This window comes from Xenopus laevis, chromosome 5L (assembly GCF_017654675.1).
Source record: "Xenopus laevis strain J_2021 chromosome 5L, Xenopus_laevis_v10.1, whole genome shotgun sequence".
Lineage (NCBI taxonomy): Eukaryota > Metazoa > Chordata > Amphibia > Anura > Pipidae > Xenopus > Xenopus laevis.
The window spans coordinates 100,127,910-100,151,034 of NC_054379.1; the positions used below are offsets into that span (position 1 = coordinate 100,127,910).

General features: G+C 38.3%; 1 protein-coding gene across 17 annotated transcripts in view; it reads left to right on the plus strand.

The window, feature by feature from the left end:
- Positions 1–23,125, plus strand: part of dst.L (dystonin L homeolog) — a 296,950-nt gene that overhangs the window by 216,080 nt on the left and 57,745 nt on the right. For all 17 annotated transcript variants that reach the window (XM_018263477.2, XM_018263472.2, XM_018263474.2 and 14 more), the window contains 3 exons: positions 1,472–1,671; positions 6,497–6,992; positions 8,209–9,677. In XM_018263477.2, coding sequence (XP_018118966.1) covers positions 1,472–1,671; positions 6,497–6,992; positions 8,209–9,677 — 2,165 coding nt within the window. The remainder of the gene's footprint in view (positions 1–1,471; positions 1,672–6,496; positions 6,993–8,208; positions 9,678–23,125) is intronic.

The following is a 23,125-nucleotide window of genomic DNA, read 5'->3' on the forward strand; positions in this document are numbered from 1 at the left end:
GGGGATCACCGGATAGCTAAACCAAAAAAATATATAGCTGGAAGGCCATCTGATTCTCTTCTTGTTCTGGCTTGATTGTCATATTTCCGGTTTGGTCAAATGTGTAAATTTCCATGATACTGTACGTTTTTTCAAAAAATAAAAAAAATCTTTCCACCTAAAACCTGAAAAAAAATCAATAGCAGGGAAAAATCATGATAGCAAACAAAAATGTTTGTGATTTACAGTCCAGCAAAACTTACTTAACCTTGCCTTTAGGAACTTCCCATCTTGATCTTGTGTTGTGATGTAATGTCTGATATAGGAAAGCATATACTAGTAATTCAGCTATCTGGTTGCTAGTATATCTTGCAATTTCAGCAGCTATCATGCATTTTACCATAGCAACTAGGCAGTGGTGTAAATGGCACACTGAAAAATGATCAGGAGAGGGCCTGAATAGAAACATAAGTAGGTGAAGCTGTATAGAGCAATAATTTGTTGGCTCCCAATTCAAAGCTAGAAAAAGGTAGTCAAAAGTCAAACCCCCATATGCAATAAAAGGTACTAAGTTTTCCCAGGAGCAGTGACCAATAACAACCAATAAGATGTTTGCTTTTAAACAAGTGACCTGTAAATTCTACCTGCAGATTGGTTGCTATGGGTTACTGCTCTTGGGCAAAGTTAGCAGCTTGTATTACATTAACCCTAAACAGTTAAAAACTGTGGAGATCAACTGAAAAGTTGTTAAGAATAGGACATTGTAGAACATACTAAATGTTATTGTAAATGTCAACTATCCCTTTGATAGACTGCCCCTTAAGATTATCTTGACAAAAAGTTTTATTGTTTTTTTAATTTTCAAAAAGGGAGACTCTGCAATACATTATAAAGGTTTTACCTGCTATAGGCTGAGGTTACATATGATTTATCCTGCAACTTTTAGCCTTTAGCGTTCGTTGGCGACTTTTTGCATAATAGAAGTTCTGCTGCCCACACTTCCAGTAAACTGTCATATATGTACAGCGTATCTTTTTCCTAGCAGCAGATGTGTATGCTGTAGAATGTTTCCATTACAGATGAAACCTAGACGCGTACTTCATATGTAATCCATAGTGAAAGAGATGGCAACTCTCACTATAAACAGTTTACATTGCAACTGACAGACTGTCCAGCTTTCTGGAAATGTGATAGTTCATTTTATCCTTTTTAGTTACGGAAACATTCTGTATACGTTTTTTTCTCCTCTGTCCATGTTGTAAAGCCAGAATTTGCATAATGGTGGCTATCCTAGTGAGAAGAGCAATATGAACACTATTTTATTTCATTTAGCTCAGTTAATTATTACAAATAGGTGTTCTATAATTCAGATGCAGAATAAATGGTGTTCACATTTCCATAAGCTGTTTTTTTTTTTTTGCAATATAAGCATATGAATGTTTAGAATATTGTTTTTTTTTAGAAATCACTGTTAGTAATTTTTGCCCAATAGATTCTTTATGGCAAGACATTAACAAGATGGCATCTGAAAGACAGCAAACTTTAGAGGAGTCTTCAAATGATCTGACACAGTTCCAGACAGCAGAGGCGCAGCTGAAACAATGGCTTACCGAGAAGGAACTCATGGCCAGTGTACTTGGGCCACTCTCAATTGATCCAAATATGCTGAAAACTCAAAAACAGCAAGTTCAGGTGAGTACACTGTACAATTTCTCTTCCTTTATTGTATGAAAAGGATTGATACATTTATTTGCATTGATTGTTAAAGGGGAACTATCATGGAAATTAAAATTGAATATTAGCTTAAGCATACTGAAATAAGAAACTTTCTAATTACAATCAATTAAAAATTCTTTGCCGTTTCTGAAATAATCAAGTTTACCTTAACTATTCCTCTCTCAGCATCTGTTTCTCTTCATTCTGTCTTCATGCAGCAGTTGGTTGTCAGATAATGATTGACAGTTAGATCCCATATATCTTATAGGGGGGTAATTTTTCCTAGAAGATGTATTAGAACTCACTCTATTAAAATCACCAGACATCATTTCTCTCTACATGCAGAATTTGTGCAAAATGCAGTTATTTTATTAGATTGTGTTTGTACTGAAATCAGTTTTTTGAATGAGCTCGAATTCATCTGCTAGCAAAGGAAGCCCCCCTCCCCATAACATATACTGGATCTAACTGTCAATGACACCCAACTGCTGCATAAAGACAGAATGAAGAGAAACAGATGCTGAGAGAGTAATAGTGAACATAAACTTGATTATTTCAGAAACGATGCAGAATATTTAATTGATTGTATTTACAACGTTTCTTATTTCAGTATGCTAAAACTTGTATTATATAGTAGGCATCCAGCCTACCTATGTTCCAGGCAGGGGAGCGGGTGTGTCTCCAGGGCCTTGTTCTGGCGGTCCATTCCGACACTGGCAGTTGGGGGAGCTGTAGGTCTCTCTACTTCTGCCTAACTGCTTGCATTGTGTAGATTGCAGGTATGCCTTACTTAGACCAAGATGTTTACTGAATGAGCGCTTGCATCTGGGACATAGGTACACAAGGCCCTTAATTTGCTATTGTGCTCCAATAATTGGTAGCCTTCCTGCTTTTGAGTTGCCAGGAAAAATGTTAGAGTTACTTCACAAGCAATATCTGTAAAGCCCCAGCTGATAGACAGGAGAGTTCTGCTATGAGGGGTCTCTCTGGAACTATGTAGATCAGACACAGCCATAGCTAACTTTTGTCTGAAATATGCAAATTCTATTGTATCCATTGACCCTTGCTTGCAAACTCCATGTATGCATGACTAAATAAAATCTGAAAATCAACTCATTCTGTTACTGCTTGTAGGATAATGCACTGGATATTTTATTTGGCAATTTTGACATCAGCTTATTGGTCCCCAATTTGAAACAAAGGCATATTTTTACCTTACTCAAAATGAATTAAAATTTCATTTTCATATCCCATACAACACAGTCCTCCTTTTATTTGTCAGGCTGGCTTACTGTCAGAGAAATTGGACATTTCTAGTGGCAACCCACATTTCTGTGAAATCATCTCTATTTTACAGCAACATTATGGATCTCATAACCCTTTCGCATGCAGGAAAGGTTATGTATTACTATACTGAATTACTTCAGCGCACTGCCCAGTTTTTAGATGCAATGGTGCTTCTTTCCTCTAAGACTTCACCGCAAGTCTTCAGTATACATGTAACTAGTAGAATGAGGAGAGCAATCCAAGGCAGAAGATCTGCAACAATGTAGTTTATTAGCAGCTACAAAACACTACGGGGCACATTTACAAAGCTCGAGTGAAGGATTCGAATTAAAAAAACTTCGAATTTCGAAGTGTTTTTTTGGCTACTTCGACCATCGAATGGGCTACTTCGACCTTCGACTACGAATCGAACGATTCGAACGTTTCGAACTAAAAATCGTTCGACTATTCGACCATTCGATAATCGAAGTACTGTCTCTTTAAGAAAAACTTCGACCCCCTAGTTCGGCAGCTAAAAGCTACCGAACTCAATGTTAGCCTATGGGGAAGGTCCCCATAGGCTTGCCTGCGTTTTTTTGATCGAAGGATATTCCTTCGATCGTTGGATTAAAATCCTTCGAATCGTTCGATTCGAAGGATTTAATCGTTCGATTCGAAGGATTTAATCGTTCGATCGAATGAATAATCCTTCGATCGTTCGATCACAGGATTTGCGCTAAATCGTTCGACTTCGATATTCGAAGTCGAACGGTTTTAGTTCCTGGTCGAATATCGAGGGTTAATTAACCCTCGATATGCGACCCTTAGTAAATCTGCCCCTATATGTTTCGGGGCGTTTGAGGTCCGAAACATGTAGTGTTTTGTAGCTGCAAATAAACTACATTGTTTTAGATCTTCTGCCTTGGATTGCTCTCCTCATTCTACTAGTTAAAGGTTATGTATTAGTTACATTTAAATGGAATGTACTGTAGTCCTTGAATGCTGCTGTTGCAGAGAAACTGCTGATCATCAAATTACTGTGAAATGTGCATCAGCTAATTTATTAGGGAATGGTAAAGGCATATGGTACATTTCTTGTCTTGCACATACTTTGTCAAAGTTAAGTCAGGAAAGCAATGTACACAATGACTATTTGGTGCAGCTGTCTGGATCATGATAAGCAAATGATTTCCAGTGAAATGCAAATACAGGTATGGGATCCATTATCTGGAACCCTTTACTCTGTATGCTCAGAATTACGGAAAGCCCGTCTCCCATAGACTCCATTATAATCAATTAATCAAAAATTTTCAAAACAATTTCCTTTTTCTCTCTAGTAATAAAACAGTATCTTGTATTTGATCCAAACTAAGATATAATTAATCCTTACTGGAAGCAAAACCAGCCTATTGGGTTTATTTAATATTTACATGATTTTCTAGTAGATTTAAGGGATGAAGATCCAAATTACGGAAAGATCCCTTATCCAGAAAACCCCAAGTTTCGAGCATTCTGGATAACAGGTCCCATACCTGTACCATATTTTTATAACATTTTATCACATATAACCTTACAGTGAAATTCTTGGTTCTCATTACAGATTAATGGGTACAGAGACAATGATAGCTGATGTTGATCTGTACTAAGCATGTCAAAATTTGCTTCCATTTATTGACTTTAGTAATATTTCAGCACTTGAAAGGGGTTATTTAATATTTAGTTAACTTTTAGTATGATGTTAACAGGGACATTCCGAGAGAATTTGCATTTTGTTTTCATTTTTTATTACTTATACGATTTGAGTTATTTAGTTTTATATTCAGCAGTTTTCCAGTTTTGCAATTTCATGAATCCAGTTTCTAGTGTCCAAATTTCCCTAGCAGCTATGCACTGCTTTAAATAAGAAATGAGCTATCTTCCATAACCCTGTATTCCCTCACTTGCTAAAAAGCCATCCAACCCCTTCTTAAAGCTTTCTAATGTATCAGCCAGTATGACTGATTCAGGGAGAGAATTCCACATCTTCACAGCTCTCACTGTAAAAAACTCCTTCCAAATATTTAGCAGGAACCTCCTTCTAATCAGAATGGGTGACCTTGTGTCAGCTGGAAAGACCTACTGGTAAATAAAGCATTAGATAGATTATTATATGATCCCCTTATATATTTATACATAGTTATCATATCCCCCCTTAAGGGTCTCTTCTCCAGTGTGAACAATTCCAACTTGGCCAGTCTTTCCTCATAGCTAAGATTTTCCATACCTTTTACCAGCTTAGTTGCCCTTCTCTGTACCCTCTCTTATTCAATAATTTCCTGTTTGTGCGCTGGAGACCAAAACTGTACGGAATATTCGGGATGGGGCCTTACCAGTGCTCTATATAGTAGAGGAATGACCCCCTCCTCCCGTGAATCTATGCCCCTGTTATTACAGCTCATGACCTTATTTGCCCTTGATGCTGCTGACTGGCATTGCTTCAGGAGTCTTGCAGAGTCTTGAGGGACCTACTAAGAACCTTATTCCAAGTAGTGAATGTACAGATGCAGCCACTTTGGTTTGTCTGTTTGACACAGAATAACTAAACACAGATATCCCATTTATCTCATTTAACACAGAAAACTGCGTCACAACATCCCATCTAATTAAGGCATTCACCATTGTTCACAATGGTGCTTTGGTATGCTAATGGAAAGGTTAAATGCATTAAATGAGTTAAGATGACTTTAGATAACGCAGTTTCTTCAATTAACCATGAGTCATGACGCATTTATCTCACAAATCCAAGTGGCTTCATCTGTACCATTAACAACCACCCTAGTGATCCTGTATCCAGTTTCCTATCCATGTGCAAACGACTTCATTAAAGGGGAAGGAAACCTAGTCGGCGCAAACCCCCCCACCCCCCCTCCCGTGTGTTGCCCACCCTCCCTCCTCCCCCCTGGCCTACCCGTCCCGCTGGGCAAATGCCACTAACTTGTGACTTACCCTTCTGCGCAGGCCCAGTCCAGGGAGTTCACAGACGACATCTTCTTCCACACGATCTTCTTCCTGCTTTGAACAGCGCATGCGCAGTAGGATCATTTCGCCGGTACGATCTACTGCGCAAGCGCGTGACTTTTGGCGCATGTGCAGTAGATCCGTACCGGCGAAATGATCCTACTGCGCATGCGCCAAAACGCCGTTCACAGCAGGAAGAAGATCACGTGGAAGAAGATGTCGTCTGTGAACTCCCTGGACTGGACCTGCGCAGAAGGGTAAGTAACAAGTTAGGGGCATTTGCCCAGCGGGACGGGTAGGCCAGGGGGGAGGAGGAGGGTGGGCAACAAACGGGAGGGGGGGTGGGGGGTTTGCGCCGACTAGGTTTCCTTCCCCTTTAAGCTCAACAGACCTTAGTTTAGAGAGCAGTCGATTGTGGGGCAAACCACAAAAAAGCCACCACGAACATGATTCAGGGTTGAACTGACAATCATTCTCATTGTTGAAGTGAGTAGTGGGTGTGATACATAGTCTCCTAACAATCCTTCTCCTTTCTTAGATCCTTCTGAAAGAATTTGATGCTCGAAAACAGCAGTATGAACAGTTTAGCTCTGCAGGGCAGAGGATCCTTAACAGGCCCTGTGAGCTCCCTTCCAGTGATGAAGTTGTGAAAGAACAGTTGGCATCTGTAGCATGTAAATGGGAAAGTCTAACAGGACAATTGAATGATAGATGTGATCGCATTGAACAGGCTATTGTCAAAAGCACACATTATCAGAACAATTTAAAGGGCCTCTCTGAGAAACTAAGTTCCATGAGTACAACATTAAGCAGCAATATGGTGGTGAGCTCCCATCCTGATGCTGTCAAACAAAAACTCCAGACAGCAAAGCAGCTTCAGGAAGACTTGTCTAAAGAAAAGAACAACATAGAAGAGACCAAAGTCCTCTGCCAGGAACTGTCAGATCTGGTGGCAGAAGAGTACATGAAAGCAGAATTAAATAGGCAATTGGATACTGTTGTAAAGCCATTTGTGGAGTTGGAAGAAAAAGCAGGTTGGTTAAAGAAAAAAAAACATGTCTGAAAAACCTGATAGAATGCCGTCGATTTCTAACTGCTCCAAGAATGTGAAGATCAACATTCTTGTGCAAAACTAGATTATGAAATCATAAATCTTTCAGTTAAATGAGTTCATTTTTTGGAGACAGACTTGCATGGAAGATTGCTTTTCAAATCCCATTTTTAAAATATTTTTTTTAAAAACAAAGGAAAGGGCTTCCAAAAACAAGCAAGCTATGACTTAACTGTATTGGATTATTCTTCGTTCTTATTTTCATCATTTATTTTAAACAAAGTAAAAAGGGAATTAGACAGATAGATGTTTCAGAGTTTCTCATCTAGATGAGGCAGCATCAAATTTATATGGCCATTTAAGTATTCATGCAGTGGTAAGAGATGTGTATTAAGCTCGTTTCACATTCTTCTGGCTGTCCTGGCATGACCCATCTCTTTTTTAAAATAAGCAGTTTCTCCCTAAACTGTTGATGTGAGTGAATGTAATATTTTATCCTGTGTTTAAACAAAAGCCACTGCACTAAAACCTCCACAAGCTTGTGTGGGTGAGTCTGGGAAGCATTGCTACATAAATGAATAGTCCTAAAGCAAACGTCTTTTGTATATTGAGACAAATGTCAGGTCAGGAAAAAGCTGCAGATGTGGCTTGTTTTTGGGATTCAGCTGCAAAGCTAGCATATTCAAAAATAGATCCATATTTGCTTTTTTAATCCAATTAAACATTTTTGATTCACAAATTGTTATAAAATTATTAAATATGAGTTTTTATTTCTTCAGTCTGCAGCATGTATAAACCATTCCCTTTAAGCTTTTGTTCCTGTAGCAAAGCACTCTTGGGTGTACATATTTCCCAAGCATGACCTTTTTTCTTATCTTTTACATAATGTCTTTTCTATTCTTTCCCTTCTGTTTGTTATGATTCTGTATAACAATCCAAGAGGCGGTGTATCAAAGTAATTTAAGTACCCCCAAACAGACGATTACCAGTTTATAAAATACAGATAAAACAGATACTCTCTTCTTACTGATTATTTCTTTCTGCAAAGAGTATTATAAGAAAAAATAAATATCCAGTTTGTGTTATGCTTTCACTCTAGCATTCCTAAAGATTTCTTTTTGATTTTTTAAGTCATTGTAATAGTAATTATGTCACCACATTTGTCCAGTGTTTAAATATGTTCTACTTTATTCATATAGGTTATCATGTGGATCAGCTACAGATGGATTTTGCCAGTTCCCAGAAGTTTCATCACTTGTCTGAAGATCTTCAGTCTTGGATACAAACTAAAGGAAAAGAGCAAAATGAAGCAGCACCAATTTCAGCCAAGCTTGATATCTTAGACACATTAATCACACAGCAGACAGAAGTACAAAATGCTCTAAAGCACCAACTCAGTACCTATGAGAAAATTACTGCAGAAGCTGAAAATCTTCTACAGAAAACAAAAGGTGATGAAAAAGCAAACCTACAGTCTGAACAGTCGATTCTCAAACGTAATTGGGAAGCCATTAACAAGCAGGTTTTGGAAAGGAAAAATAATTTGCTTGACTGTCAACAGAAGGCTACCAAATACAAGGAGTTGGTAGAAAATATTCAACCATGGATAGAGGAATGTCAGCAAAAACTGTCTGAATTTACAGTTTCTGTAGATTTAGGCACCATTGAGAGTTCAGTTGGGCAAGTAAAAGTTCTGCAAAAAAATGTTGATAAGCAGAGGGGAATGATGGAGACCTTAAACAGCGCAGCAGAGAGCCTACTAAACTGCTGTCAGACAGATAAAGAAGAGATCACTGAGCAAAATAAGAACATGAACAGTCAGGTTGAAGAACTTATTGACAATTTGCATATTAAGAGGGACACACTGGAGAAATTTGGGATTCGTCTCAAGGAATTTCATGAATCTGTTAAAGACACGGAAAAGCAGCTGGCTGTAGCCCAAGAGCATTTAGACACTCACAACTCCCTTGGTCCTCAAGGTTGTAGTAACAAACACCTTACAATAATGCAAGCTCAACAAAAGGTTCTTCAGATCCTAGAACCTGAAATAGACACTGCCAGAAGTCTGGCACAGCAACTTGTGGTAGACGCCTCTGATGCAGAAGGAGTTACTGAACTACTTCTTCAAGCAGAGTCACTTCAGCAAAAACATCATATTATCCATCAAGAAATAGAAGAAAAATGTTCATTCTTAGAGACTAAACTGCAAGGAATTGGACATTTCCAAAACAGCATTCGAGAGATGTTTTCTCAGTTCACAGAGTTAGATGATGAACTTGACAGTATGGCTCCAGTGGGAAGAGATCTTAATAAACTACAGGGTCAAAAACAGGAGATAAGCAACTTCCTAAAGAAACTGAGTGATTTAATAACAACTAATGAAAATGCAAATAAGACCTGTAAGAAAATGTTGGAAACTGAGTCATCACCCGATCTTATTGGCATTAGAAGGGATCTAGAAGCATTAAATAAACAGTGTAACAAATTACTTGACAGAGCAAAATCCAGAGAAGAGGAAACTGAGAATATCATAACTCGAACTGAGGAGTTTTATAGTACACTTAAACAATTTGTTGACCAACTTAAGGGTGTAGAGGAACATGAAGAGTCCCAAGGTGCTGTTGGCATGGAAACAGATGTCATTAACCACCAATTAAACATTTTTATGGTAAGAAATATAGTTTTCTTAAATATTAAGAAATATTAAGAAATATTTCCGTATATAAGTTTTATTATTGCAATAACTTATGTAAAGAGTTAAATGTAACAGTTTTTAGTCTTATATGTTTATTACCATTAACATGTAAAGAAGGAAGCATCTCACAGTGTGGAAGAAATGATGATTTTTCTTACAGGAATGGAAGTGCTGGTTACAATTGTCAATCCAGGAATTACAACTAAGTTGTTTTCATTTTAATGTGCTGCTCCTTCAGTTGAACATTGTGTCAAAATATTATAACATGGGAAATTTAAATTTTCCACTAGAACTGTAATCAGTGATATACTTCAGTTACTGCATTTTTAGATTTACATACTGGGTTTTGCAGTTCAATAACAGCTGGAATAACATAGATATAGATATGGCATTAATTTAGTCCCTATATCTATGCAGTTATTCTCATATTTGTATAATAATAATAATACATTATAACTTATGTATGAATATATTATAAAAAACAACACTGAGCAGTGAGTGTATAGATCCTCTTGTGAATCTAGTTCTTGATATAATTAATCTGTATTAATATTGCATCATAATATTCAATGTATTTTTATTTAATAGTATTAATTATATCCTTATAAATGGTGCTTGTCACCAGTTATAAGCTGTGCTTATTGATGTAATTTCTGTCACATGGCTTACTGAAACGTGAGGCTGAAGGCCTTGGTGACTTATAATATCTTATACATGTAAGGGACCTATTATCCAGGATGTTTGGGACCCAGGGCTTTCCAGATAACGGATTTTTCCGTAATTTGGATCTGCATACCATACATCAACAGTAGGGATGGGCGAATTTATTCGCCAGGCGCGAATTCGCGGCGAATTTGCGCGATTTGCCGCCAGCGAATAAATTTGCGAAACGCCCACGAAAATTCGCGGAAAAAACGGGCGCCGGCGTCAAAAAACCGGGCGCCGGCGTCAAAAACGAGACGCCGGCGCCGTTTCGCGAATTTTTCGCCATTTCGCGAATTTCGCGTGAAATTCGCGAATTGTTCGGCGAAGCGAAACGGCACAAATTCGCCCATCACTAATCAACAGCTATGGGACCTGCTATCCAGAATGCTCAGGACCTGGGGCTTTTTGGATAACGTATTTTTCTGTAATTTGGAGAGATAATTATACAAGAGATAATGGGTTTCCGGATAACGGATCCCATACCTGTACAAGCTACTTGTTAGTTCTGTCGTATGGCATTAATCCTGGACACGTACTCAGGTTTTTGTGTTTAAACTACATCTGAACAAGGGTGGGGGTAAGGGTACCTGACAATAAATTGAGAAGTTAAAAATATTATTTTGGGGGAATGTCCCATGATCCATTGATACCCTGAAGCAAAGTTTAATATTACACATGGCACGTAGCACGAGTGGTCACTTACTTTACTGCAATGTTTGCCCAGTTAAGATATGAGAAAGCTGTCATCAGTGTCGGACTGGCCCTCTGGGATACCAGGGAAAGCCCCGGTGGGCCCAGGTGTCAGTGGGCCCTCATGAAGTAAACTTTTGGCCTATTTCATGGCTATTCCCTATTCTATCAGAACAAAGGTGGAATAATAGATTATAGTATGTAAATAAAACAAACTAAGAGAATAGAGGTTGATTGAGGAGATGACGAATATTAGTACTGAGAGTGGGCCCCTGGTCTTAGGTTTTATGGTGGGCCTCTGGTCTAAGTTTTTTGGGTGGACCCCTGGTGTCCCAGTCCGACACTGAAGCTTGCTAATCCTAACAAGTGCTCTAGTTGAAAATGATAAAGATGTTAGAATGATGTTCATCGTTCAATAAAAGTTCTCTGAACTTCTTTTAGTTTGTCAGTGCTTATTAAAGGAATTGTTCAGTGTAAATATAAAAACTGGGTAAATAGGCTGTGCAAAATAAAATATGTTTCTAATATAGTTAGTTAGGCAAAAATGTAATGTATAAAGGCTGGAGTGACTGGATGTCTAACATAACAGAACAGAACACTACTTCCTGCTTTTCAGCTCTCTTGGTTTCCACTGATTGGTTACCAGGCAGTAACCAATCAGTGACTTGAGGGAGGGTCATGTTGCTTTTGCATCTGAGCTGCATGCTAAGAAGCCATTACAAACTCACTGAACAGTTATGTCCCATGTGGCCCCCCTTGAAGTCACTGACTAACTCAGGTAGAGAGCTGAAAAGCAGGAAGTTCTGTTATGTTAGACATCCAGTCACTCCAGCCTCTATTCATTAAATTTTTGGCTAACTAACTATATTAGAAACATTTTTTTAGTTTGCACAGCCTATCTATATACCTAGTTTTTATTTTTACACTGAACTGTTGCTTTAAGAGTCCCGGTATGGCCTATGTCCAAATGTGCTCAAGAGCAAATTTAATACGACCAAATGATCACTGAGACTGAGGGCCAGACAACCACAAACTGAATCATGGATTCAGAGCATCCACACTGGCATCTTGCTTTCTTATAGTCATACTATTGTGGCACTGGCATACAGTGTGATACAGCATTCTTGGGAGCTGTTTTTTTTTTCTTTTGCATCAACTCTTGTTTTGTGGTTTCCAGATAAGGGTTTTTTTTCCCTTTAGCTTAAACCACCATAGCTGACAGAGAGCTGAACAGTGTTTCATGACTGCGCATACACATGGACCATTGTCATGTTATTAAATGCTCACTGCACATATGCACAGTAGTGAGAAAACCTTAACCTGAAGCCTCCCGCAGCCGCCTCCTCCCCCTATATATATATATATATATATATATATATATACACCTGCACCGACACACCAATGATGTCACAAAAGAACGAGAGTACGAGAGTACAAAAAAAATTTAAGGTGGGGACCCGCAAAGGATGTGCTGAGTTCAGCCGGAATACGCCCGATCCACGGCTATCAGGCCCGGCCTGCACGTGACTAATGCACAGGCCCTTCCACCTCACTGAATGCTGACTGTGCATACACACTTCTAATTTATACAGGGGAATTTTCAAAGACTGATAAAAGTTATTGATTCAGGCCTGTGGATCAAGTCAGTAACTTACTGACCAGTGTATAGGGCCCTTCAAAGAGCCTGCCCGACCAATATCTGGGCAGATATCTATCGGCAGGTTTCAAACTCCTGTCTGGGTGAGGACTGCGTTGACTCCTTGAAGAGGTTCTCACCCTGGCGACCCGATTTCACCCACCCCAAGGTGAGCGTAATGGGGAAATATCCATTCCATTGGCAAAATCTTTCAATTTTCAACACCTGGGAAAACCGGGAGAATTGTCATATATCTATGGTAAGGATGCTGGACAGGAAGGGGTTAAAGATAATGGAACAAGAGAACATTTTGACTTTCCCTATGTTCAGGCAAAAAACAGTCAGACCGCTCCTAACTACCTGTCACCTTAGAGATATATTTAGAGATATATGGGAACATACTGCCTATGTAGACCTTGAAATAACAAGTGGTTACATTTTGCTGCTATAAACTAAGAAGAACGATATTACTACAGTTTGTTACATCTGTTACCTCAGCTGGGAAATATTATCTTTATTTCTACATATTGGTTTTTGTTAATTGCACAGTCTGCTAGCATTAATAACACCAGTTTTTTTGCTTTTCTGCTTTAATCCTGGCTGAACATTAGTTGAGCTGTTTATTATCCTCTGGAGACACACAGCTCTGACAGGCTGCTTATAAGGAAAGCAAGCAGCCACTTTAAGGCTTGAATTAGAATTTGAGACGTGTGGGTCACAAGATACAAGGGGTAGAGCTTAGAGGTCAGTCACCTACCAATAGAATAATAGCTGGGATCAAGAATTGGATAGTAGCAGATGTTGCTTAAAGAACAAGGAGGGCGTTTCTCCGGCTCACTGTTGGGAGGTTGTCTGTCAGTTTAGAGGAAGCCTGGGAGAACAGAGAAGCTTATCACAGACACTGGAATTCTACGCAAGCCGGTATTCCTTGGCTTTTTTCCTGCACTTTCAAGTACTTTGAGGCAGAGGCTTACACTGTGAATTTCTTTTATTTAAAGCAACTGGTAGAACGTTATGCTTGAACTGATGGAAAATACTTTGCACCGTGCCTTAGAAAAATAATCTACGTAAGCTCCAACTCTTTTTTTTTTTGTTTGCTGATACTAAAAGAAGACTTCAGCATGGACTGTCTCATTTATCTTTATAACAAAGCTGTTCCATGTCATCTACTGAGAGATTTCTGGGAATCATATACAAAATACAGCACAAAGACGTCTGTGATATGAGAAAGCAAGCTGCCATTTGGATCGAGAGCATCTTTCATTGCTGCCAAAAAGAACTAAACAGCACTATTTATAAAAGACGATCCTGGATGAAAGTTTCGTTTTGTTCCCCAGAAGTGCGTCATGGCTCTGGATTTAAACTTTGTCTGTGCTCTCTTATACCTTGCGCTACATTTGTTGGTTGTAGAGATTGTATTTTACAAGCTGTTTAAATGGATTCCAGTTAATGAATTGCCTGAAAAGGATTGTCTTTTGTACTATTTTTCCTTTGGATGGTTAAAAATTGTGGATTTATAACACACCTTTAAAACCGCAAACCCAAAATCCCATGGATAGCTGTTGACCAAGGGGACAATAGCCTATTTTTTCATTAATAAGGTATTTCTTTCACACGTTGCAGCACTTTATTGTTTGTTTATTATGCAAATCTGCTGAACTAGTTGTTTCCTTTAATCCTGAAACGTGATTGATTTAGCTCTATAAAAACACATGGATTATGTGCTGTATATAAAGTGATGCTCTATTTCATGTATTGCTTATTATAGCCCTTTAAAAACATGGGAAAGCCACTGAGCAGGCCTGACTGTTTACGTCAGAATCCAACATGTGTTGGAAAGGCAGAAGAAGAAGACTTTAATATTGAGGACTGTTATGTCCCTCAAAGGTCAATTTATGACACAGTCAGGCTAAATGAACAGATTGATTCTGGTTCTAAAGGTAGCCTGTCCTCGAGGCATTTCACCGATCGCACCTTACCCTATAGCCATAGAACACTGGATAGTAGCACCTTGTGTAGCAACGGTGCCCTGGCCTCTTGCAGTGAATTTAGAAGCCGAGAAATTGAGCAAAACAAACTGGACGAAAAAATGATTTTTGATGCACTCAAGTTAAATAGGGACATTATACGGCCTGGGGGCCAACACAGAAACAGAACTAAAACAGAGAAAAGGGAGCACAGGAGGTCCTGGCGAAAGTTTGTGCCAACAAACTTGGCAGACTATGTTACTAGAAGTGATACCTCGTGCATGGAAAGCCCACTGTCGGACACATCCAGATCTGGCAAGTATCGAAAGGAAAGAAATTCATTAACATCAGAAGAGGATTCTGGACTATGCAGTCCACAGGTTGATGGAGAGGAAAAGCAGGATTCGACAATGGTACATCAGGATCAAGAGAGCAGCAACTTGGTGGATGAGTTATTTTCAGGGATTTCTAATGGCAATGAACACATTTCATTCCATCTGTATGCTAAGGCACACGGGGACTACAATGTGGCTGCAAACAGTACAACGGATTCCAAAAGTCCTGGATTCCACAGCACCCCAAATTCAGAAATGGATTTGGACAGTGAATATTCAGTTGCCTGTGTGGAGAATTTACAGCAAAGTATTGCTTTCTCTGAGGATGTAGCGGATCCAGAAGTGTCTGGCAGAATTAAGTGTGTAAGAAATGGTACTTCTAATCATATCTCTTCTGATATGGATTTACAGAGGCTGGACCCAGATCATTGCCACATGGTCCGTGCTGAATCTATGAGGTTAATGGGTTCAGCGTTGGATCTAAAATCTGGGTACTCAGTGCTGCTTCCAAAAACCATCCCAGTGAGGCAAATCAGAGGATGGATGCCAGAATTAAAGTGGCAGCTTCTTCAAGACTGTGTATCTGCAAAGGTAATTAGTGACCTAATGATTTAGGAGATATCCTTTACCAACACTTGGATCACACAGGTACATTTCTTTTTAACATCTGTTCCAGTGAATGCAGGTTCACATGGTGTTTTTAGAACATCTGCCTGCCATGAGAAATGTGTTCTAATAACCACATTCCCACAGTAACTGACAGAAGATCTGCATTTCACAACTTTCCTAAACCTGGGTATAGTGGGATTTATTAGGACAGTTCTGTTTAGCAGCTTCTATCTGTTACATGTTCAGATGACAGACACTCTAAACACTAACCTTTCCTTATAGCCTTGCCAGCCTAGTTCTGTTAAACAGATGTCCAGACCTTTCCATATTCATAGAAAGACAACCTAGAATAGAAGGGAGAAAGGTTATTTGGTCACTCTAATGACTAGTCTCTGATAACATTCATTGCTTCCAGCTGCTGTGAACAAAGGTTGTTGCCAGATGGCATCACTTATGCCTTATTGTTTAGTTGTTTATTAATGTAGGTTAAATGACACTAGTTTCAGTTTAAGCACATAAAAATGTGATATATTTCTAAAAGATAATTGATATATTATTTTACAGTATTTGTTGTTTTATCTTTCATAGGGAAAGATGTGGTTTCATTAATTCTAATGACAGCACCTACTGTTTGTTGAAAACTAAATCTGGAGATTATGTGATACATTTTATGAACAAACTGAAGGGCACCCAAAACGATGATAGGCTGATAGGCCACAAATATCAGAATTTAGAGGTATCAATAATTCTAATTAATGAAAGTCAATCATAAACTGAAGTGGCCTATCTTGCTAGCTCATTCTCTGGGCTTCTGTGAAGCCTGTTCCCAAGATATTCATAACCACAATGACCCAGATATAAAATATATTCCTGCTGAATACATATAACATAGTAACCAGAAATTATTGCAGATTGTTTATAAAACACAAATCTGTGTTTTAGTAAGTTACAATGTACAGTTATTCAATTGTGTGCATTTGTAGCTATAATTTAAAGGGGGTTGTTCACCTTTGAGTCAACTTTAAGTATGGTGTAGAGAGTGGTTTTAATTTTTTTATAATTTGTGTTTTTTGAGTTATTTCGCTTTTTATTCAGCAGCTCTTCTGTTTGCAGTTTTCAGCAGTTTGGTTGCTAGGGTCCCAATTATCCTAACAACCATGCGTTGATTTGAACAAGACACTGGAATATAAATGGGAGAGACCTGATTAAAAAAGATGAGGAATAAAAAGTAACAATGACAATAAATGTGTAGCCTTACAGAGGACCACTTTATCCTTTATTAACCAAAAGTTGAGTGCAATGGCTGTATACGGGCCATATAATGTCCATGTGGCAGGCAGCTGCAATCTAGCAAAGCAATACATTTACAATGCCAGTCACTACCATTCAGATGAATTCAATTTACCCCAGATGGTTTGCTCGGTTCTAGTTTCCAGCAGAAATACATATTCTGCATTGCCTATTTTTATTAGGATATTTTTATCATATTACTAGATTCTGGTAATATCTATGTACAGGATTTTGTTGTATTTGTTTGATTCTTACCAGAGTTGCAGAATCTTATTATAACTGTCTGGAACAATCTCATCCAACCTGAGACCCAGCTGTGTAATGATGGGATTTGTGCCAGGCTATATACTTTTTGAATAGCTGAAGGGCACCTTATTTTAGGATCAGATGATACCTGTTCAGTTTGTTAATAACTGTTCAATTACCTGTCAGTTCTTTTAGTTTAAACTTACATGACGGGCTTTTTACATTAACAAGGATATCACTTTGAAACAAATGTGACCAAAAACACTTATCTCCTTTATAGATACCATCAGCAGCCAATGCATCAGGCCACAAATAGCACCATCTCTGCCAGGGATGCAGCTGTGCATAATAATGTTATAATGCTTTAATTAAAAGAGTTGCAGTATGGGAGTCTGTATGTGTATGTGCTGTTCCCTACTACTTACTGTTTGTGTCAAAGGGAAAGATAGGCCTTTGGTAGTGTGTGTGCCTTTAGAGAAGAGTTCTACAACATTTGAGGTGTATGATATGCCTTACACATATTTTGCATGTCCCCAGTGGCGGAACTACTGGGGGAGCAGGGGGTGCGAGCGGACCCCCTCAGGGCCCCCCGGCAGCCCATGCGCCACTGAAAATGCGGGCCGTACAGAGGGGGCGGGCCCTGGTGCGTGATGCACAGCCGGGCCCCGCCCCCCTCTGTACGGCCCGCACACTACTGCATGTCCCAGTGTACCTTTCCTTCCAAAAATCAAGTCATTTAGGTCACCTAAGATATATGCAAAATTATGTAACTTGTTCCTAATATGATTTTCTGTGTTTCTGTAATAGGATGCCGTGGATATACAGAGAACCCCAGCATTGCACTAGCCACTTCCATTTTATATCATTAGCAGGCTACAGCTCATCCTTAAATGACTGATACTAATGTTCCATAATCCAATAGGATACTATCCCCTTCATAAATTCTAGTATAGTTACTTCAAATATGGTATACCTGCTGTAGATGTATATAGAGTGATACCATACAACTATACTAGAATAGGCGCTTACCTGCACTGGACACAATTCTGTAGGTTGGGTTTAGCATTCAGTAGTCCTTTAAATTTCTCTGTTTTATAAGACTCATACTGGGCTCATTTTTAAACACTGGGCAATTTTGCTCCTGGGCAGTAACCCATAGTAATCAGTAGATAGCTTTTTTAAGCCACCTGTAGGTTGAACAATGAAAGCATTGAGTTGCCATAAGTTACTGCCCAGGTGCAAATTTACCTAGTGTTTATATATGAGCCTCACTGAGTGTTGTAGTATATATCTTGTCAGAGCTTTAAAAACAGCCATTGTGAAAGGTTTCTATCATCCTGCACTTTCTGCTTTGGCATTTTTACATATGGTTGAGCCATGAGCTGAGGCAAGAGATGACTACAGTTCCCTGTATTGGTTTTAAAGAATTCTTTTGAGTCTATTTTACACTTTTTTAGGGGTGAGATTGTTACTTGATAGCTACAATGGTTGATTCATTAGTGTTCAGACCATGGTTTGCTTCAGATTTACAACCCTAGAAATGGCTCAGTAATCTTGTCCAGACTTTAAACACTTTATCAGCTCTTCTCAAGAGGACTTAAGAATTTCCTTGGTGGGTGGCTTGATGTGCCTCTTGAATATCTCTTTTATCAACTTGCCTTTCTGGTATGGGTCCAATCAAAATAATTGGACTGCGCTGTCCCAATTTAGGACTGATTATATGAAAACAAATGACTTTAATTATCAACTTTTTTAGATTGGTTAAAATAAGGGCAGTTCGTTTTTAAAACCAACTGTATGAATAAAAAAGTACAGGTATGGGACCTGTTATCCAGAATGCTTGGGACTTGGGGTTTTCCCGGATAATGGATCTTTCTGTAATTTGGATCTTCATACCTTAAGTCTACTAGAAAATCATGTACACATTAAATAAACCAATAGGCCGGGGTTGCTTCCGTTAAGTATTAATTATGTCTTAGTTTGGATCAATGCAAGGTTCTGTTTTATTATTACAGATAAAAAGGAAATTATTTTTAAAAATTTGGATTATTTGGATAAAATTAAGTCTATGGGAGACAGGTATTCCATAATTTGGAGCTTTCTGGATAACGGGTTTCTGGATAACCTGTAATAGGTTTGGAACGGTATCAAGGGTTAAAAATAGGTTCTATTTTAATGTTAACTGAGTAGAAATAGGTTTTAGGTTCCCTATATATATTGTAGCGATGTAGTGCAATTTACCCCCATACATACCATTGGCTATTGTGAAAGGTTTCATGAGTTTTGTCTATCATCCTGCACTTTCTGCTTTATCAGAGGGAATCTTTAGATAGAGAGATAGATAGATAGATAGATAGATAGATAGATAGATAGATAGATAGATAGATAGATAGATTTAATGCAGCAATTAGAAAAGCTCATGGGTCACTTACATGTTTTCTCTTTTTTTTTTATTCACCATGTCTTCAAATGCATGCAAAAATATAAAGGAATGTGAAATAAAATGTATGTTCTCGTGGCAGAGAGAGTGTCTGTTTCTTATCCCAGTGTAATTAGCAGTTTTATCACGACTTTGGAAACAAATTCATGGCTGTGGCCAGGCTTCTCAGCTGTGCTGTGAAATCTACCTGTTTGATGTTAGACTTACGTTCTGTTTTCACTCTTGATTTTGGGAACTGCCAGAAAGCTGTTAGGAAATGCAGAACTAACTCTGGAATATCCTTGCGCCGTCTAGATTAGTACAAAACATGACAATTATTTTGGAGTGGCAGGCTGTCCTTCCTTTTGGTTTTCTCTCCTAGTATTACAACGGTTCGATTTAGTCTTTCATATATGAGAGATACTTTGTGTAAGAAAGACCTGTTTTCAATATAAATATTTTGCACATTGAAATAGAACCATCAATAAGCATTTTTTTTATTATTATTATTTATTTTTTATTTGTAAAAATAAAAGATACAAAAAGTCATGGTCCTGGAAATGTAAATACACAGAAATTGTACATTAGTTTTCCTGGACCAATTTCAATAAGCACCTTTATGCTGTATACTATGTGGGGGTTGCTGTATGAGACTACACCTACCAATTCGGATAAAAGCTGGCTCACATAACCAAACTATCTGTATGCACTGCTGATTTATCACTTATATGATTATGTGTGAGAGCTTGCCCGTGATTTGCTTCTGACTGCTGGACAATGACACCAATTGGTATATTTATCAAAGAGTGAAGTTAGAGATCGCTACAGTCTGCTAGAGGGCAATACCGCCTCTCTCCATTCATTTTTATGGGATTTTTAAAGGCATATTTATCAAATCGTGCTTTCACTTTCACCCTTTGATAAATACGCCTTTAAAAATCCCATAGAAATGAATGGAGAGAGGCGGTATTTTACTCTAGTAAACTTTACCTTTGGGGGTATATATATCAAAGGGTGAAGTCTGAGATCACCACAGTCCACTAGAGTGAAACTCCGACATTCTACATTCATTTCTGTGGAATTTTTAAAAGAGTAAGTGAAAGTTCACCCTTTGATAAATACGCCTTTAAAAATCCCATAGAACTGAATGGAAAGATGCGGTATTTCACTATAGCAGACTGGGCGATCTCTAACTTCACTCTTTGATAAATATACCCCTTGGTGCCATTGCCCAGCAGTCAGAAGTAAATCAGGGGTAAGCTCATAAGAATGTCCTGGTCTGCATATGACATACTGCGATAACCCAATGAATACCATACTTTTATTACACTGAAGCTCATAGGGGCCAGTACATGAAGCCCAAAGTCAAAACATATGTTTACTGTCATGCAGGATTGTATAGCAGCCCAGTAACAGAGGTACTGCAGAAAAGCTGTGTTTAATGATTGCAAACCTGGGCACTGCTAAAGCTGGATGCATGGCCAGATTTTTACAGGCACATTTATCAAAGGTCGATTTTCTAATTCATGTGAGTTTTTTTAAACTCCTTTAAAATCGAATTTACTTGAAATTCGATTGGGGGTTACTTAAAAAAATTGAATATCTTTAACTCGCACAAATTTTACAGACGCAAAAACTTGAATTGAATTCGAATCGAATTCGACTTAACTCGACTGGAGTTTTTTCTCCGAAAAAAGCTTTAATGTCAGGAAGGCTAGTAACGTCCATATGTATGCCTGGACCTCTGCCATTGACTTACAGTATACATGAACTCGCCAGGTTTTAGGTGGTGAATAGTCTAATTCAAGTTTTTAAAGGAGAAGGAAAGGTAAAAAGTAAATAAGCTTTATCAGAAAGGTCTATACATCATCAAAGTAATGCTGCTTTGAGTCCTCTGTCAAAAGAAACACCACATTTCTTTCCTTCTATTGTGTACACATGGGCTTCTGTATCAGACTTCCTGTATTCAGCTTAAACCTCCAGGGCACGGCCTTGAGCATGCTCAGTTTGCTCCTCTCTCCCCTCCCTCCCCCCCCTCACTGCTGTAATCTGAGCCCAGAGCTATGAGTGGGCAGGGAGAGACTCAGGCAGGAAGTGATGTCACACCAAGCCAATATGGCAGCTGCTATCCTAAACAAACAGAGACAAAGTCTAGAGATGTTTACTCAGGTATGGTAAAGCATTCTGCAGAATTAATATAGGGTTATAGCTTGTACTATTGTGGCTAATCTATTGGCAATAAACTGCTTCTGTAGCTTTCCTTCTCCTTTAAAGGGCCACAATATGAAATTTAAATTCAAATTAAAACTCAAATCGAGTTTGGATAATTCACAATTCAAATTTGAGAGTTTTGACTATAACAAAAATACGAAAATTCTAATTTGAATTTTCAATTCGACCCTTAATAAATCTGCCCCTTAGTGTTTATATTACTACTGTTTATAGAAACTGCTAGTTTTTATTTTATTTATTTATGTTTCAAAATCTAGTAGCAGTGAAATAAAATATATTGTGTCTAGAAAAAACGTTTTGGGAAGATTTGCCAGAAGACTATATTAAAGTACAGGATCTGAATAGGGATTTGTAATTTAAATGGAACAGGTCTGACAGTTGCGGATGCACAGCCACTTGCTAATTGGTCACATTCTTTATTTATAAATTCCTGGTAATCTTGATAAAACAACAAGTTGCAGCACGTTGTTCCTAAGTGTTGAAAAGTATGTGTTTAGAGCAGCTCTTCTGTGAAGACATCTTCCATGGTGAGGTCTGGCAGAACGAAAACAATGAAACCCTTTTTGTTTTCAAGTTATACACGTGTGAAATGGTTCCACATATGAATCTAATTAGAATCTATTCAGTTCAAATAACTGCCAGGAGTGTCACCAATGTATGTGTTTAGGTTTTGAATGACTGTAGGGTGTGAGGTTGGGGGCAGATCTACTTATTTAACTTGGTGTTTCTACAGACACCCTGTCACCTAATCTGTATTTGGTTTAACTATTTTCTAAATGTTAAATAGTTGGGGAATGAGCACTTTTTTGCTACACTTCATGACTGTATTGTCACATCTTTTCGAGTATGCCGTTATATGCAGTGTATCAGTAGCAGTTTAAGTATTTAGTCACTATCTATTCACTATCTATTCACGTTTGCATACCTCTCAACAGTCCCAAATTTGACAGCTCAGCCCCAAGTGCTGGATTATTACTGAAATGTCCCCAGTTTCTGTTTGATGTCCTGCACTGATGCCAGAAAAAGATACAAAGTTTCTGAAACAATTAAATAAAGAGGCTTTTGGTAGAGAGTCCAGAATACTCAGTGCCTGCACTTGGATATATTAATTTATATATTATATATTAGTAACGATTTCAGATAAACAAAGATATCAATTTAACTATTTAAGATAAACAGGTCTCATGGGGGAACTGTAAAGTCAGAAACTGACAAAATGGCAAAATTGCTCACAGGAGCAGTAAGTTTACATCAATTATTTATTTATTATTTTGTTTAAATCCCCTTTAAGC